A 14,507-nucleotide genomic window follows, 5' to 3' on the forward strand; every position below is an offset into this window, starting at 1 on the left:
CGCTCACGGGAGTCTTTTCAGGTTCTTCTGAGATCATCCTGCTCGTCATTTCTTACGGCACGATAATATTCCATCCTATTTACGCACCGCAGTTTATTCAACCACCCCTGACGAATGGGCATCCCGGTTTTTGGTATATAGAAGTTCTTTTCTTTGTTTGTTTTTTTAAATCTTTTTAGAAATATGTCCCTAGAGGGATATTGCTAGCTCAAAGGATAGGCCTAGTTTTATAAGCTTTTATTGCTCTACAGAGTGGTCAGATCAGTTCACAAGTCCATCAACGGCACTGATGTCTCATTTTCGCCGCATCTCGGCCAACATTTGTCCCTTTTTTCTGTCCCGTTACCACATAGGTATGTGGTAGTACCTGGGAATTGTTTCACGTTGCATTTCTCCAGTCAGTTGTGAGTCAGAACGTTTTTTTCATATGGTTATAGATAACTATGATTATTTCATATGAAATGAATGAAAGCCATTCTTATCTTTTGATCATTTCTCAGCGGAAGAATGATTCTTATTTTTCCAAATTTAGTTGTTTTCCATATATTTGAGACATGAGGCCTTTTTCAGAAAAATTTGCTTCAAATTTTTTTTCACAGCAAGAGTATTACTATCCCTCCATTCTCCTCTCTCTCTCCCTTCCTCCCTTCCTCCCTCTTATCTCTTTTTCCCTCCCTCCCTCTTTCCTTCCTTCTCTCTCTCTTTTCTCTCTCTCTATCATTGTTTCTCTTTCTCTTTTCTATCTCTTTCTCCTTCCCTCCCTCTTTCCTTCCTTCTGTCTCTCTCTCTCAACCTGTCTCACCTCAAAAGCAGTTTACTTTTGACCCATTCCCCCAATCAGTCATCCTTTTTATCACCTCCCTCATACCCTTCCCCTCCTATTTGATAAGAGTTCTATGCCCAGTTGAGTGTGTAAGTGAATCCTTCTTTGAGCCAATTTGGATGAGAATGAGATTCACTCAGTCCCCTTGACCTCTCCTCCTTCCCCTCCATTGTAAAAGCTTTCTCTTGCCTCTGTCCCAGCTCTCCCTTTCCCTCTTTCTCAGTACCTTCCTCTCACAATCCCTTAAATTGATTTTTTAGGTATCACCCCTTCACATTCAGCTAATACATATACCCTCTGTCTGTATATACTCCTAACTACCCTAATTATAAGAAAGTACTTGTTATAAGCATCATCTTCCTATGTACGAACATAAGCAGTTTAATCTTAGTAAGTTGCTTATATTTATCTTCTCTGTTTACCTTTTTAGGCTTCGCTTGAGTCTTGTGTTTGAAAGCCAGTTTTTCTATTCCGCTCTGGTCTTTTCATCAAGAACTCTTGAAAATCCTTTATTTCATGGACTGTCTAGTCCTTCCCCTGAAGGAATTATACTCAGTTTTACTGGGAGGTGATTATTGGCTGTAATCCTAGTTGCTTTTCCCTCCAGAATATCCTAGTCCAAGCTCTCTGATCTTTTAATGTAGAAGCTGATAAATCTTGAGTTATCTTTACTTGGGTCTCACCCTAGAAGAATTGTCTTTTGCTGACTTCCTGACTATTTTCTCCTCGAACTGGGAACTCTGGAATTTGGCTTTCTTATTCTTGAGAGTTTTGATTTTGAGATCTCTTCCGGGAGACGATAGGTGGGGCTTTCAGATTCTATTTGATCCTCTGGTTCAAGACTCTCAGGGCACTTTTCCTTGCCAATTTCTTGAAAGATGATGTCTAGGTTCCTTTTTTGATCATGGATTTCAGATATTACAATAATTTTATATGATCTCCCCTGGATCCATTTTCTAGGTCAGTTGTTTTTCCAGCGAGATATTTTTAATTTTTTGGTTTTTGGTTATTGTTTCCTGATTTCTTATCAAGTCACTCGCCTCCATTTGCTCAGTCCCAATTTTTAAGGAATTATTTTCTTCAGTGAGCTTTTTATTCAATTTGTCCAATTCTGAATTATCCTGGCATGGATTCTGTCAATACAAAGTTATTATTAAATAAAATTAAATTAAAATTAAAAAAATAAAATAAAATAAAGTACATCGGGACAAAGAAAAAAAATAATATACCTTGAAAACATAACATAATTTTCTCAAGAGAATTTTTTTTTTTAATTTTTTGGTTTTTGGTTATTGTTTACTGATTTCTTATCAAGTCACTCGCCTCCATTTGCTCAGTCCCAATTTTTAAGGAATTATTTTCTTCAGTGAGCTTTTTACTCAATTTGTCCAATTCTGAATTACCCTGGCATGGATTCTGTCAATACAAAGTTATTATTAAATAAAATTAAATTAAAATTAAAAACATAAAATAAAATAAAGTACATTGGGACAAAGAAAAAAAAATAATATACCTTGAAAACATAACATAATTTTCTCAAGAGAATTTTTTTTTTAATTTTTTGGTTTTTGGTTATTGTTTCCTGATTTCTTATCAAGTCACTCGCCTCCATTTGCTCAGTCCCAATTTTTAAGGAATTATTTTCTTCAGTGAGCTTTTTATTCAATTTGTCCAATTCTGAATTACCCTGGCATGGATTCTGTCAATACAAAGTTATTATTAAATAAAATTAAATTAAAATTAAAAACATAAAATAAAATAAAGTACATCGGGACAAAGAAAAAAAATAATATACCTTGAAAACATAACATAATTTTCTCAAGAGAATAAATTTTCCCTTCATTCTTTGATATATATTACAAAAAAAAAAAAAAAGAATTTGTCCAATTCTGCTTTTAAAGGAGTTGTCCTTTAGTGGATCTTTTTTCCCCGTTTGTTCTGTTCCGCTTTTCAAGGCTTTATTCTCATCATTGGCTTTTTGTACTTCTATTGCCATTTGGCCTAGTCTGTTTTTTAAGGTGTTATTTTCTTCGGTATTTTTTGGTGTGTCTCCTTTTTCAAGCTGTTGATTTCTCGTATCATTCTCATTTCTCTTCCCAATTTTTCTTCTGCCTCTCTCATGTGATCTTCACAATTCTTTTTGAGCTCTTCCGTGGTGTGAGACCGTACTTTTCTCGGAGGCTTTGGATGTAAGAGCCTTGACTTTGTTATCTTCCGAGTGTGTTTTGAAGTTCCTTGTCACCATAGCAACTACCTGTGGTCAGATTCTTTTTCTGTTGTTTGCTCATTTCCCAGCCTCTTTGGATTTGGGCTTTTTGTTAAAGTGGGGCTCTGAAGAGACACATCTAGAGCCCGGAAGTTTTCAGTTCTTCCAAGGGGGTATGATCTAAGGAGGGGTCTGCTGCTCTCCTGTCCGGGCTCTGGTCTGCGAGTGACCACAAGCACTCTTTTCTGCCCTGGAGTGGTGACGAGGGTCCCCGCTCCACTGTGACAGCGAGCTCTGGGGTGCGGGGGGAGTGGGGGGAGACTTACCCAGATCCGAGTCTGACCTCAGTGCCAGCAAAGGGCCCCCTGTGATCTCCTTCTGACCAGATGTTCAGCCCCCTTACTGTCTGTGTGCTGAGACCTCTGGAAGCTGCTGCTGATTCAGTGGCTCCCAAGACCTGCCCCTGGTTTTCTGGAGCTGGGGCTGTGTGAGCGGTCTGTGCTGGGGCGGTCTGTGCTGGGTGGTCTGTGCTGGGGCGGTCTGTGCTGGGGCGGTCTGTGCTGGGGCGGTCTGTGCCGGGCGGTCTGTGCTGGGCTGCGGTCGACTCTCACCCTGGTGCGACTTTCCTCCCACTTCCGAGCCGTCCGGGGCCGGACGACTGTCATTCTTTAAAGATATCGGAGGCTTTGGGGGAGAGCTCAGAGAGAACCTCCCTTCACTCTGCCTTTCTGGTTCCACACTCTCTTGGCGTACCCAGTCACCGAGGCAACATGGGAAGCCCAGTGTTCTGATTCCAGATCCATTGGTCCCTGGATGTTCCACAGCTTTCTGTAGAATAAAAAAGCTGCTTGGGACAGGACTTTTTGCTCCCTTTTTTCCCCCTTTCCTTGCCTCCCACCATAAACTCTTGCAGAGTAAGCTCTTCGAAAGTAGTTTTTCACAAAAAAAGAGACTGGGATTCAACTCACTGATAACTGTTAGTGTGTGATCCGAAATGTTGGCGTGGCCTCCAGGCCCTTGTCCTAAGCACTAACTGAGATACAGGTTGATTGAGAACTTGCCCTTCCCTCTCCCTTCAGGTCCTTGGAGGGCAGTGGTTGCCTTCGATTTCTGTTCTCAGGCTCCCTCCCTCCTGAACGGCTCCATCCCGGGGTTCCCTTCGCTGCGGGCGTCCTTCCGAGGGGCAGGTTGCGGCCCGGCCACTGGTTCTGTGTCTGCTGGCCTGGTTTGTCCCCGTGTCTTTTCCTGGGATCCGTCCTTGGGCTGCCAGAGTCGGGCCTCTCCTGGGGGCCCTCTCCTTTCCCTGCCCTTTGAGCCAGGGAGCCCCAGGCAGTCCGTCCAGCTGGCCTCCTGCCCGGTCCTCAGGGGCCCTTCCCGTCCCAGCTTCTCCCTGACCCTGCGGCCACTGCAGAGGCCAGACTCCCACAGGCGGTGGCGGCGGTTGCTGACCATCCCCTTCTCTGCCCCCTGGTCGCTGCCCCGCGGTTCTCCCAGGCTCCCCTCCCGCACTCCTCGTCCTTCCTGCTCACAGCGGTCAGTGGCTAGCTCGGCTGCCCTCGAGTAGCCTCCATGGTGTCGGAGGCGAGGCTTCTGGACCCCTGGGAGACAGGACGATCTATGGGACTCACTAAGTGACAGGCCCTGCGCCAACAACTGGGGACAGAAAAAGGCAAAAGTCCCTGCCTCAGGGCGCTCCCAGCAGATATGTTTAAACAAACTGGGGACTCCAGGGGAGGGGGCTGGGAAGGGGGGGGTCTTATTGCTGCTTCATGGAAGCAAGAGACGAGGATGGCCTGGTCCCGGGGGCCAGAGGCAGAGGGAGGTCCTGAACCTGCCGGGCCCAGGGGGTCGTCCAGTCCAGGAGCACGGAGAAGAGAGGAGGGCCGGGAGAGTCCCGGGGACCCCGAAGGTTAGAGGGCGTCATCTGGGGGAGGACCCGGCAGAGGAGACCGAGAAGGGCTGGTCCCGGAGGGAGGCCGGTGTCTGGAGATGGAAAAGGAGAACGAGAACAGCGGGAGGGAGCGCGGCGTCCGAGGCCGCAGAGGCCCAGGAGACGCAGCGCGGAGAAAGGGCCGCCGGGCCTGGCGACGGAGCGGCCCCCCCTGCTTGGGAGGGGCGGCTCTGTGGGGCGATGAGGTCCGAATCTGGAGTTGAGAGAACGAGAGGAGAGCAGCGTAGACGGCTCTTCCGGGAGTTTGGCGTCGCAGGGCAGGGGAGAGCCGGGACAACGGCCAGCAGGGACAGAGGGACAGGGGGAGGAAAGGGGGAGCAGGGAGGGAGAAGCGGAAAGCGAAAGTGGGGACTGGAGAGCAGACGGCAGGGACGGGGGCCGACCTCGGCGAGGAGCGTGGCCACGCAGCCTCTGAGACGGTGCGAGCCAGGAAGGTGGCAGATGACCCCTGAGTGAGGGCAGAGCTGGGGGGGGGAGGGTTTGGAAGAGCCGCTGGGGAGGGAGAGGGGAGTTGGTGAGGGTGGCAGGGAGGGCCCAGCCCGCTTGGGAAGGGTCCGGTCACCGAAGGGTCCCTCCCAGCGCTCTGGCTCTCCCTGTCCCATCCTGCTCTTCCACCGCCCTCTGGGGTCCCAGGGATCCACGTCCAATTAGCAGAGTTGGTTCCCTTTCCTTTGACAGCCACGACGTTTGCCCGCTCCGTGCTGGTGCCGGGCCCTGTTTTCTGGGCCCAGACACAGGAGGGTTTGGCCACTTTCTCCTCCAGCTCATTTTAGGACATGGAGGCTGACAGGGTGAGGTGATTTGACCAGGATCACACAGTTAGCAAGTGTCTGAGGCAGGATTTGAACTCAGCACTTGCTGCCTCCCGGCCTGGCACACTCTCCTCTGTGCCCCTGGCTGCCCCCTGGCTGCCCATATGTGGTGGCACCTCGGCCCCTTCTTTTGTACCTGAGGGTCTCATTCATCTGGACCAGTGGGTGTCAATTCATCAAGGGCCGCCAACTGAGCTTTTGCATCCCCTCCTCTGGGGCTTTAACTTCCTGCTGATTGTCAGCCGCGTGCTGTCTGGTGCCCAGAGTGCCAGGGTGTCAGGGGGCCGGGGACCTCCTTCCTTCTCTCTGCGGACAGTTCTCGGGCCCTCAGCCTCGCATCTGCCGGGGGAGGGGAGGCTCTCGGGGGGTCATTCTCTTTCCTGCTGCCTCCAGTGAGGCCCTAGCTCACCCCCCGGATTGTCCCGGTCTCCTCCTCTCATTGCCTGTAGCCCGGCACTGGCCAAGTCGCTTCTGCCTCCAGAGCATCTCTTGGAGGCGCCCCTTCCCCTGACCCTGCACCCCCGGCGCGGGCCCGCTTCGCCTCCCCCCCGACCGGTCCGGCCTCTCCTTGGCGTCCAGGCTGCCCTCGGTGGCCAGCTGGGCCCTCGGAAGCCTCTGAATCTGGGTCCCCGCCGGCCCCCCCTGGGAAGCGCGATGAAAGGCCTCCAGCTCCTGCTGCCTTTGGCTCTGCGCCTGCCTCCGTCCCCTGCTCGCCTCCACGGATGGCGCAGGCTCTTGGTTTGAGGCAGGAATGGTCTTGCCTTTCTCCGTGCCCCCCCCGCCCTTGGCACGGTGCCCGCCCTTGGGAGGGCGCTGCTGATGGGGCGCCTTGTTGTCCGCAGGGCCTCTGTTTCCCGACGGGCAGGCCCTGGATCCGGAGTGCTGCTTGTTCACCGTCAGCTCCAGCTTCTCCGTGTCTCCGCTGCTCCCGGGCACCATCAACGCCGACTACCAGGTGCCCCTGGAAATGCTCTACGAGCTCCTCAGCCTGGTAAGTGGTGCTGGGGCCCGGCCAGCTCAGTCAGCAGCGTCCCGTGCCAGGCTTCCGCTCTCGCTCCCTCCTGGCGTCGCCTCGAGCCTTCCCTCTGCCAGTCGCTTCCCCGGGCCTGACTGTCTCTTCTGCCAGTCCGTCCACAACACTTATTAGGCGCCTCTTGTGTGCCGGGCGCCAGCCTGAGGGCTACAGAGAGGCAGAAACGGCCTCGGCCCCTAAGGGGGAGCCCAGTGGGGGGGCGAGTGGGCAGAAGGAGGCTGGCACACCGCAGGTGCCCGCGACCTCAGAACTGTTGGCGATGCAGGATTTGGGAGAGAGGCCCTTGGGGACGGGCTTGGGGCTGCCGGCCGCGGTGGTGAGGGTCCCCGAGGTGCAGGGGGATTGCCGCCACGTGGGGACGACAGTGTCAGGGGCCACTCAGAACCTCCCTCTGAAACCCCAAGTCTTTGGGGCTGTTTTCCCACTCATAGTTTATTTTTAATGCACGTTCGTGTAAGTCCCCGGGTGCTTGGGCTGCTCCTGCTCGCGGAGTTTGATCTCTTATCTCTTTGTAAAAGGGACGGGGGGGTGGGGGGTCCCTGAAGCTTGAGGCGCTGGCAGGGGCCGCAGAAGTGCCACGTGTCTTCTCGGCGGATGGCCGGTGCATTGTGGGAAGTCCCTCACTTGAGTCTGTGTAACACTCCCTCTCAGGAGAAAGTTAATTTGTTTTAGAATTTAGGTTTTCTTGTAACTAACTTGGTTTTTCTCCTGAAAGTCAGTGTGTCGTTTGTTGGAGCTTCTGAATGCCCCTAGTGAATAAAAGGGGCCGTTGGCAGGAGGCCCCGCGCGCAGACGGTCGCCCCGGAGCCTCCAGGGTGGGTTTGGGGGGCGGCTGTGCACGGCTCCCCAGCCTCTCGGGTGCTCCCACCCTGGCCGCGGGCTCCCCAGGAGGCCTCCTCGGGCCTCGGTCACCCCTGCTGGCGGTGGGCCTGGCTGATGAGTCCACGGGGGCGGCGTCTGGGACCAGCCTCATTCTGTGCCCTTGACGTCGACTTTTCCTTCGGCAGGTGAAGAAGGTTGTGGAGGAACCTGTTCTCAAAGCCTTGGACTCCGTGGTGACCTCGGTCACAGAGGTGGGTGACGGTCATGCTTGTGTGGGGGCGGGGGGCCCTAGGAAGTCGGCTCTCTCCGGAGCCGGGCCCCCCCGCCCACTGTGCCGCGTGGGTAGCTGGGCTCGGCTCGGGCTCCGGGCGACTTGTCCAAGGCCCCCCGCGCTCGGGCCAGAGTCCGGCCGGGTTTTTCAGCGGCTCCCCAGCTTCGGCGCTTGCGCCAATCAGCCAGCCGCCTCTCCCGCTGCGAGCGCTGTTAAACATTTTCCAGCACTGTTTAATATTCCCAATTCCATAGAAGGATCATTTTCAGCACTCGTTTTTTCTAAGATTTCGAGTTCCTTCACGTCCCCCCTCCCAAAGCCAGCAAGCGATCTGCGGCAGGTTCTACACGTGCCACTGTTGTAAACGTAAATCCGCAGCAGTCTTGCTGTGCAAGAAAGATCAAAACAAGGAAAATCACGAGAAACAAAAAGCAAAGGGACGAGCGCTGCGCTCGGGCTCCGGAGCCGTTCTCCGCGTGCGGACGCTCTCTCCACATCCCTCGGGACGGCCTTGAGCCGGCTCACCCTGGGGGAGCCACGTCGCCCCAGCTGATCGTCGCAGTCTTGTTGCCGTGGGCGTGATCCCCTGGGCCCCCTTCCCTCAGCCTCGGTTCCCGTCGTCTCTCCGGCCTCTCTGAAACCCTCCCGCTGCTCATTCCTCACAGAACAATAATGTTCCATGACGTTCATACACCACAATTTATTCAGCCATTCTCCAACTGATTTTCCAGCTTCTGGCCACTACAAACAGGGCTGCCACAAACATTTTGGCACATCCAGGTCCCTTTCCTTTCTTTAGTATCTCTTTGGAGTATAAGCCCAGTAGAAACACTGCTGGATCAAAGGGGATGCACAGTTTGATAACTTTTGGGCATAGTTCCAGATTGTTCTCCAGAACGTTGGACCCGCTCACGGCTCCCCCAGCAGCGCCTCCGTGCCCCGGGTTTCCCGCTGCCCTCCTTGTCTCTCCCTGTTGCCCCGGCCACGCCCACAGGCGGGAGGGGGCACCTCCCTCCCTGCTGCCGAGAGGAGGCGCCTGGGAGGGCAGGACCAGGCTTCTTTTAATGAGCTTGAAGGGCCTGGCTGTTCCCTGTTTCACTGGGGGCCGCACTGGGCAGACGGGTCGTCAGAACTGGTCTCGGGGCCACTTGTCTTGGGAACGGTCCCAGTCAGTAACACCAGGGGTCCGGGCACCAGGCTCCGTGCCCAGGGTGCCCAGAGACGGCCCGTGCGGGGCCCAGCACGGGACCTGAGGACGGGCCGGCGTTCGAAGCCGGGGCGTCCGGGCAGAGCCTCCCCAGGGAGTGACCAGGCTCCCGAGCCCTGCCCTGCCATAGGCAGAGGTGGAGAGAGCCAAGCTCTGCCACCCTGGCTGGCACATCTGCCGCATACGGCCCCCCCTCCCCCAGGCGAGCACGTGAGGGGCCGGGGCGGTCCGGCCCTCCCTTGTCTCTCACCAAGCGGCCTGAGGGCAGGCTGGTTCCCTGGGCACTGCCCACTCGGTGCCAGGAGTGCAGCTCAGGCAGAGCTTGTGCAGTGGCGGGCAGCTCTTGCCCGGCCTCAGGTTTCAGGTGATGCCACGTCCCCCACTTTTAGGCATGGACCGAGTCCTGGCCCAGCCAGGAGCTGGAGGGGGTGGGAAGGGTCAGGAGCCCGGTGCCCTTCTGGGCCAGAGGGCGGGGGTCTGAGGGAGGTCCGACCAGGGCACCCACCAGGAGCCGGACGTGGCCGGGGCTGCTGAATCACCCGCGGGGAGCGGGCGCCGTCTGCCTCTGGCGCCCGGGCTGGGGGGCTGGAGTGGGAGGGCTTGCTGGCCAGCCGCAGCCTGCCCGGCCCGGGGGGCACAGCCCACCTCCTCGCCCTTCTCGTGCTGACCGCGGCTTTCTTTCAGGCCAACCCCAACATCGATCTGTACTACTCCACCTTCAGCGACCCCCTCTACGTTGCCATGTTCAAGATGCTGAGAGACACCCTGAACTACATGAAGGGTGAGTGACGGCCGGACACGCGCCCACTCCCTGCTTATGGGCGGGCGCGGGGGCCGGGCCGGGGCCGAAGGCCGCTTCTCAGGGCCAGCGTCTGCGGACCCCGGGTATGGGGCGTGGGGGTCAGCCGCCTTCCAGGCAAGGACGGCCGAGGCGCCTTCCAGCAGCCCAGCCCACTGCCCCCCTGGCGCCCACTTTCCCCGGGCTCTCTTGTGGCCCTGACACCTCCTACTTCTGCCACTTGGCCCCCCCAGGGCCTGTGCTGAGGGCTCATCTGCCCTTGGGGGAGCCCGGGCGGGGGCACTTCCTGTTCTGGGCCCCCCCCCCGACCGCTGGCCTCTCACCCTCCCTCAGTAGCCACGGGCGTCTTTCTGAGAAGCAGTGGGCGCCCCTCCCCCCCGGAAGCTGAGGCTCGGGGCCCAGACCTGTCAGTCAGGCGCCCCCAGGCCTCTTGGATGGGGGACCCGGCTGGGGGGGCGGGGGACGGAGCGGCCCCCCGAGGCCTCCGATTCCGGCCGCGGGCGCTCTCTCCTGGCTCCGAGGGGGCGGGTCACCTCCGGGCGGGCCTGGGGCGGCGTGTGCCCCCGCACCGGCCTGAGGCGGTCTCCGCCGCGCGCTCTCCGCAGACCTGCCCATGTCCTTCGTGAAGGAGGTCCACGACTTCGTGCTGGAGCAGTTCAACCTGAGCCAGGCCGAGCTGCAGAAAATCCTCCACGACGTCGACCGCATCCCCAGCGAGCTCAGCCCCCTGAAGCTTCGCTGCCAGGCCAACGCCGCCTGCGTGGACCTCATGGTGTGGGCCGTGAAGGACGAGCAAGGTGGGCGCGGGGAGAGGAGGGGCCCCCCCGCAGAAGGGACGGGAACGTTTAGGTGGCGCCTGCTGTGTGCCGGGCCACGGGGCGGCTCCGTGTGTTCGGGGGGGGGCCCTTTCGGGAAGGGGGATGGGCCTGACGGCTGCCGGGTTCTCGCCCCACGCCCTCGTTAGCGTCCGAGGTCCTGCCCCCCCTGCCCCCCTGGGCGCCCCGGCCTGGGCCTGCGCCCCCGAGGCCGCGATCCGGAGCGTGGAGGGCGCGCAGCTGCTGGGACCTCGCCGCGGCCTCTGGCGGCCCCAGCAGGGCTCGTGCTCGCCGTGGGGCTCACCGGGTCCCCTTTCCGCCCCCCGACCTCGCAGGAGCAGAAAACCTCTGCCTGAAGCTGTCCGAGAAGCTTCAGTCCAAGACCTCCAGCAAGGTCATCATTGCCCACTTGCCTCTGCTCATCTGCTGTCTGCAGGTGGGTCTCTGGCGGTGGGCACAGCCCCGCCCCCCCCGGGCCCGGGGGCTTTCTCCGGCCTCCCTCCAAGTTTGTGCTGGGGGAGCCCCCGCCCCCTTTCTCCCTCCCCCAATCTCGGATCCTCGGGAGGCTTACACCTCTCTGGGTTCCGGTCTCCCGATGGCAAGGGCGCCTCCCGGCTCGGCTCCTGCCCCGGCTTCTCTCCGAGGGCCTCGCCCACCGCGGCTCGTGGGGGCTCCCCCGCAGGACCCTCTGTTTGCCGGTTGGGCTTCTTCCCCCGGGACCCGCTGGTCCTCTCCGAACGTGTCCCTGGTCCCGGCCTGGAAGCCCCGTGGGGCTCCTTGAGGGCAGGGAGGGCGCTCCGCCAGCACTGCCCTCCTCGGGCGCTCTCCCTCTGCAGGCCGGGAGACACCCTCCCTCTGTCCTCGGGGCCGGGCGCCAGAGACTTGGGGCTCCTTGCTCAGCTCCCGGGTCCCTGGTCCGCCTTCGTCCGGTCACTGCCCCCGCTGACCGTGGCCCCTTGGTGTCCCCCAGGGCCTGGGGCGCCTCTGTGAACGCTTCCCGGTGGTGGTGCACTCCGTGACGCCCTCTCTGCGCGACTTCCTGGTCATCCCGTCCCCGGTGCTGATCAAGCTGTACAAGTACCACAGCCAGTACCACGCAGGTACCGGGCCCGCGGCTCCCCGCCGGCGTGGCTGGGAAGGCCCAGGGAGGCCCCTCCTACGGGCTCGTCCCCTCTCCGCCCTCCCCGCACGCGCTCATCTCCACCGCCGGGCCCTGGGGCTGGGAGGCGCAGATTCGGGGTCCCGGCTTCCTAGAACCAGAGACTCCCCCCGAGCTCACCCCCCCCCCGGGTTGCCATGGCAACCTCAGTCAGCTTTCAGGATGGAGTTGGGGCCTCGTCTGCCAAAGGCCGGCTCCGGCCCCTCCTCATGGGGCCCTCGGGGTTAGCCCTAGGCTGGCCTGGCGGTGCCCGTGCCCCCTGATGCCCCGGAGCCTCTGGCCGTCCCGCCAAGTTGTTCCACTGACCAGAACCTCATGAGCTTCAGAGAGCGTTGTGTGTCCGGGAGGGGGCGGGGGGTCCGGGGCCTCAGCGGGTCTGCCCAGGGGGCGGCCGTCGGCCTGCGAGTGTGGCCTTTCAGTGGCATCCCTGTGTTCCCACTGCACGCCTCCTCTCCTCCCTCACCGCCGCCCCCCCCCCCATGCGATTCCTTATGATAAAAACTAAAAACATAAAGGAGGAAAGCTCTGGAAGGTGAACCTGACAGAAAGCTGGCTGTGTGTGGTGCCCCGCACCCGGCACCCCCCCCAGAGGCTGTTAGGGAGGCTGAGGCGGGCAGAGCGGGCACCAAACTGTGTGTGTGCCCACGTTTGCCTTTAGTTGGCGGCAACGACATCAAGATCAGCATCACCAACGAGCACTCGGAGCCTACGGTGAACGTGATGTCGGGGAAGAAGAGCCAGCCCTCCATGTACGAGCAGCTCCGCGACATCGCCATCGACAACATCTGCAGGTGAGGCTCCGGGAGGGGGCGCGCACCCTGGGGACGGAGGCCCCGGCCGGGCTCCCTGCCCGCGGTGGTGAAGGGAGGCCCCACGCCAGCAGGACCGGGGGCTCCGGGCCGCGTCAGACCCTGCTCGCCCGCGCTTTCCTGGGGCTGCTCTCTCAGGGCCTCGGGGCCTCCCCTCCCTCCTCTCAGGTGCCTGAAGTCTGGCCTGACAATCGACCCGGTGATCGTGGAGGCGTTCCTGGCCAGCCTCTCCAACAGGCTCTACATCTCGCAGGAGAGCGACAAGTAAGGCTTCGGCCCCGGCGTCTGCGGTGGGTGGCGAGGGGGCGCGGAGGGAGGGGCCGCGGGCCGGAGGTGGGGCCTCTGCCGGCCGCTCAGGGTATCCTGGCCCCCAGGGACGCCCACCTGATTCCCGACCACACGATCCGGGCCCTGGGCCACATCGCCGTGGCTCTGAGGGACACCCCCAAGGTCATGGAGCCCATCCTGCAGATCCTGCAGCAGAAGTTCTGCCAGCCTCCGTCCCCGCTCGACGTGCTCATTATCGATCAGCTGGGCTGCCTGGTGATCACTGGCAACGTAGGTACCCCCTCCCCCCGGAGGTGCCGCGGTCATGCCGATTCAAAGGGACAAGGCTCCAGGGTCCGGTCGGGGAAGGAGCCGGGCCCAGGGTCCGGTCGGGGAAGGAGCCGGGCCAAGGGTCCGGTCAGGGAAGGAGCCGGGCCCAGGGTCTGGTCGGGGAAGGAGCCGGGCCCAGGGTCCGGCTGGGAGCCCACTGCTCTGCCCCTGCCGGGACCCTCGTCCTTCCGAGAGATGGGGAGCCAGAGCCGGCCCGTTCCCAGGCTAACGTCGGGCCCGCCTCCTGTGTCTCCTGTCAGAAAAGGGAAGGGCCTGGGCACGGACCCCCAGAGTAGCCCCTCGCCCTCTCCGCTGGGTTTGAGGGAAGGGAAGCAGCTCCCAGCGCGCCCACTGGACCCCAGGGAGGGAGCCGGAAGCTTTGGGACTGAACCTTTCTGACCCCTAGAATCGGAATGGATTCCGAGCTGGAAGGGCCCCGGCAGGAAATCCCCAGCCCTCCCCCCCTTCTCCCCCCCGACGCCCCGATGCTGGCCCCTCCGCCCGAGGCTCCAGGCGCCCGCTGCCCTCTCAGCCGCATCTCGGCGTGGGCCGGGGCCGCCCTCGGGGACTGGGCAGAGGGGCCCCCAGGCCCGTGTTCCTGGGCAGTCTCGGGAGCTCCAGGCCCCCGGCCCTGCGGCGGCCGCCCGGGGCGCTCAGCGAAGGCGGTTCTTTTTCAGCAATACATTTACCAGGAGGTGTGGAACCTGTTCCAGCAGATCAGCGTCAAGGCCAGTTCCGTGGTGTACTCGGCCACCAAGGACCACAAGGATCACGGCTACAGGTACGGCCCCGGCGGGAAGAAGCTGCCCCTGGGGCAGGCGGGGACCCCCGGCCGGAACCACGCGGGGCTCCCTCCTCTTGGGCTCATCCCCTTCGCACCCCGACCCCGAGCGCCGCCTCCTCCAGGAAGCCTCCCCAGCCCCGCCCGGAGACTGCCTGGCTCTTTGTCCCCCACGTCTGACCGGTGTCTCCCGGCCGTGCTCCGGGGCACGGAGCTCACGTTCCAGCCGGCTCCCCTCAGGCCCAAGAATCCAGCCTCTCAGAGGCCCCTGGGGCGGGCGTGGCCCTGGCCTGTCCGTCTCCGTGCTAATGCTTCCGGCCTTCCTTCCCCCGAGCAGGGGCCGAGCAGGCTGGGGAGGCCTTTCCCGGAGCGCTTGGTGCCCGCGAGCCTCCTGCCTCGGTCCTGCCTCGGTCCTTGGGTTC

The 14,507-nt window shown here is 59.6% G+C and overlaps 1 protein-coding gene across 1 annotated transcript in view; it reads left to right on the forward strand.

The window, feature by feature from the left end:
- Positions 1-14,507, forward strand: part of PI4KA (phosphatidylinositol 4-kinase alpha) — an 87,382-nt gene that overhangs the window by 25,117 nt on the left and 47,758 nt on the right. The window contains exons 8-17 of the mRNA XM_051973273.1: positions 6,635-6,783; positions 7,833-7,898; positions 9,810-9,906; positions 10,530-10,721; positions 11,075-11,175; positions 11,710-11,839; positions 12,557-12,689; positions 12,876-12,971; positions 13,082-13,265; positions 13,982-14,085. Coding sequence (XP_051829233.1) covers positions 6,635-6,783; positions 7,833-7,898; positions 9,810-9,906; positions 10,530-10,721; positions 11,075-11,175; positions 11,710-11,839; positions 12,557-12,689; positions 12,876-12,971; positions 13,082-13,265; positions 13,982-14,085 — 1,252 coding nt within the window. The remainder of the gene's footprint in view (positions 1-6,634; positions 6,784-7,832; positions 7,899-9,809; positions 9,907-10,529; positions 10,722-11,074; positions 11,176-11,709; positions 11,840-12,556; positions 12,690-12,875; positions 12,972-13,081; positions 13,266-13,981; positions 14,086-14,507) is intronic.

Source organism: Antechinus flavipes, chromosome 1 (genome assembly GCF_016432865.1).
Source record: "Antechinus flavipes isolate AdamAnt ecotype Samford, QLD, Australia chromosome 1, AdamAnt_v2, whole genome shotgun sequence".
NCBI classification, from domain to species: Eukaryota; Metazoa; Chordata; class Mammalia; order Dasyuromorphia; family Dasyuridae; genus Antechinus; species Antechinus flavipes.